This window comes from Danio aesculapii, chromosome 7 (assembly GCF_903798145.1).
Source record: "Danio aesculapii chromosome 7, fDanAes4.1, whole genome shotgun sequence".
NCBI classification, from domain to species: domain Eukaryota; kingdom Metazoa; phylum Chordata; class Actinopteri; order Cypriniformes; family Danionidae; genus Danio; species Danio aesculapii.
This window is the reverse complement of record NC_079441.1, coordinates 3,538,708-3,540,954: the sequence shown is the minus strand read 5'-3', so window position 1 is coordinate 3,540,954 and position 2,247 is coordinate 3,538,708. Positions and strand designations below refer to the sequence as shown.

The 2,247-nt window shown below is 41.0% G+C and overlaps 1 protein-coding gene across 1 annotated transcript; it reads right to left on the bottom strand.

Annotated features, from left to right (window-relative positions):
* Positions 1-293: 293 nt before the first annotated feature.
* LOC130232668 (macrophage mannose receptor 1-like) lies at positions 294-1,928 on the bottom strand. The gene is made up of 3 exons (XM_056462643.1): positions 1,595-1,928; positions 1,009-1,359; positions 294-852 (listed from the first exon to the last, which is right to left on the bottom strand). Exons 1-3 carry the CDS (start codon positions 1,827-1,829, stop codon positions 491-493), a joined length of 948 nt encoding a protein of 315 aa, XP_056318618.1. The 5' UTR covers positions 1,830-1,928; the 3' UTR covers positions 294-490.
* Between the last annotated feature and the right edge of the window lie 319 nt (positions 1,929-2,247).

The window sequence follows — 2,247 nt, the reverse complement described above, 5'->3', positions numbered from 1 at the left end:
GCCACCGCATTGCCCTGTTACTTTTATCAATAAAAAACTAATTCAGTTCTCTTGAAATAAGCATTTCATTAATTCATTCATTTTCTTTTCGGCTTAGTCCCTTTATTAATCCAGGGTTGCCACAGCGGAATGAACCGCCAACTTATCCAGCACATTTTTATGCAGCGGATGCCCCTCCAGCCGCAACCCATCTCTGGGAAACATCCATAAACACTCATTCACACTCATACACTAGAAACAATTTAGCTTACCCTAATCACCTGTACCACATATCTTTGAACTGTAGGGGAAACCCACACATACGCAGGGAGAACATGCAAACTCCACACAGAAACGCCAACTGACCCAGCCAAGGCTCGAACCAGCGACCTTCTTGCTGTGAGGCGACAGCACTACCTACTGCACCACTGCGTCACTGAAATAAGCATTTGAAGCAGTGATAAATTTAACATTCATACTTTTAAACAAACATCCTCAGGGTCTTTTAATCCTAGTACTTAGTGCAGATGAAGTTGAGTCGGTCAGTTTCAGGACGACTGGTCCAGGTCTGATCTCCTCCAGACTGAACTGCTCCAGATCTCACTGTGGGCTCACAGTCCTCCTCTGATGTGCCGTTCCCTGGAGCCCAGTTCTGATAGCACACGGTCTCTCCACTCACCCAGAACCAGATGCCCAAAATGTGGGAGAATCGTAAACCCAACCACACCGCCTCAGTAGATGCCAGTTTAACCACGTTCATCACCTCATACTGCATCTCCACTGACTGAACCGAGACCAGATCCACATGATTCTGTCTGCAGTATCTCAGAGCTTCAGACCACGACAGATTCTGCTGGATCACAATCAGTTTATCTGGACACAAAACAAAGCAGAAACTAGAGAGAGACTGATCAAAAACAACATGCAGAACAAACACTGTGGAGGAATTTGACATGTCAGACATGTAGAGTCAACTTTAAGAGATCTGGAGCTGATGATGGATTGAGTGTGTTTGGAGGATCTGCTCACCTTTATGACACACAAAGGAAAACTGATGGTTATTACAAGAGATGTCATGCCATCGTCTCTGAACATTCAGACTGATCACTGTACAGTTTTCAATTCCTCCTCCATTATCAGGTTGAGAAGTTTCCCAGTATCTGAATGAGGAGTTGCTCTGATCTGACCACTGCCATGGGTCTTTGAACAGACCGATCCAAATTCCAGCTCCAGATAAGCTTTTGTCTTTAATGAAGTTCTCCAGTTGTTGATTCTCATTCTGGTTCCTCACACTGACCAGATCAATGTGATTCTTTCTGCAGTAACTCTGAGCATCTTTCCAGTTCATCGATTGACTGATCAACTCAAGTCCTCTGCTCACTTTAAGAAAATCAAATGTAAATCATTAATAAATCAAGTTAACATTCTTAAATTGCTGTATTGTCTGTTTGTGAACTGAACCAAACTACTGTGTTACAGAAAAGTTGTTGTGGGTCTTGTAATGTTTATAAATATAACTATGAGTAATGTATAATGTTTACTTTTATCACAATAAATTTCCATTTGAATCATCTTTACTAAATGAATGTTTGTTACTGTAGAGGTTTGTACTCACTGTTGTAGCAGATGAAGTATATGAAGGTACTACATGGCCAAACATACCACTGTCCATTTATTATATAAGAACAATCATTACTGCTGTTTGGTTGTCCAGATGCCCAGTTCAGAAAGAGCACAGGATCACCTGAAGACCAATGCCAATTATAAACACTCGTCCTCTGAAGACCAATCCAGATATTCTGGTTACCTCCATCATTCACACTCTTGTTCAGCTGGATCATGTCGTTCATGTTGTCAACAGTGGCCAGATCTGTGTAATTCTTTCTGCAGTATCTCTGAGCTTCAGTCCAGGTCTTCTTCTCATTTATAAAGTGATACTGACGCTGAACACATTCAGATATGGAGCAGAGAGCTGTGAAAGAGACACTTTGCTTTAATGCTTTTCAGAACAGAGTCAAACCTAATGAAACTATAAACCATAAATAAATTTACAAACACACTCACCAATGAGGAGAAGAGGGAAATATAGAGTTTGAGCCATTTCTGTGGAAGAAACTGACATTGAGAACATATTTTAGTATCATAACATGATTCATAATTGTTACCATCCATTACCAAGTTTGAAGTATGTGTGTAAGATGAATACAAGTTGTTCTTACCTCAGAGCTGGTGTGTTTCTGTCCTCAGTCTGATGTTTCTGTGTGCAGT

Excerpts from the sequence above, each read along its gene's own strand:
- LOC130232668 (XM_056462643.1), bottom strand. The coding sequence starts at position 1,829 with ATGAACGACATGATCCAGCTGAACAAGAGTGTGAATGATGGAGGTAAC. Across the intron at positions 1,360-1,594 it reads ATACTTCATCTGCTACAACA|TGAGCAGAGGACTTGAGTTG; the intron begins GTGAGTACAAAC and ends ATTTTCTTAAAG. Across the intron at positions 853-1,008 it reads TTCCTTTGTGTGTCATAAAG|ATAAACTGATTGTGATCCAG; the intron begins GTGAGCAGATCC and ends TTTTGTGTCCAG.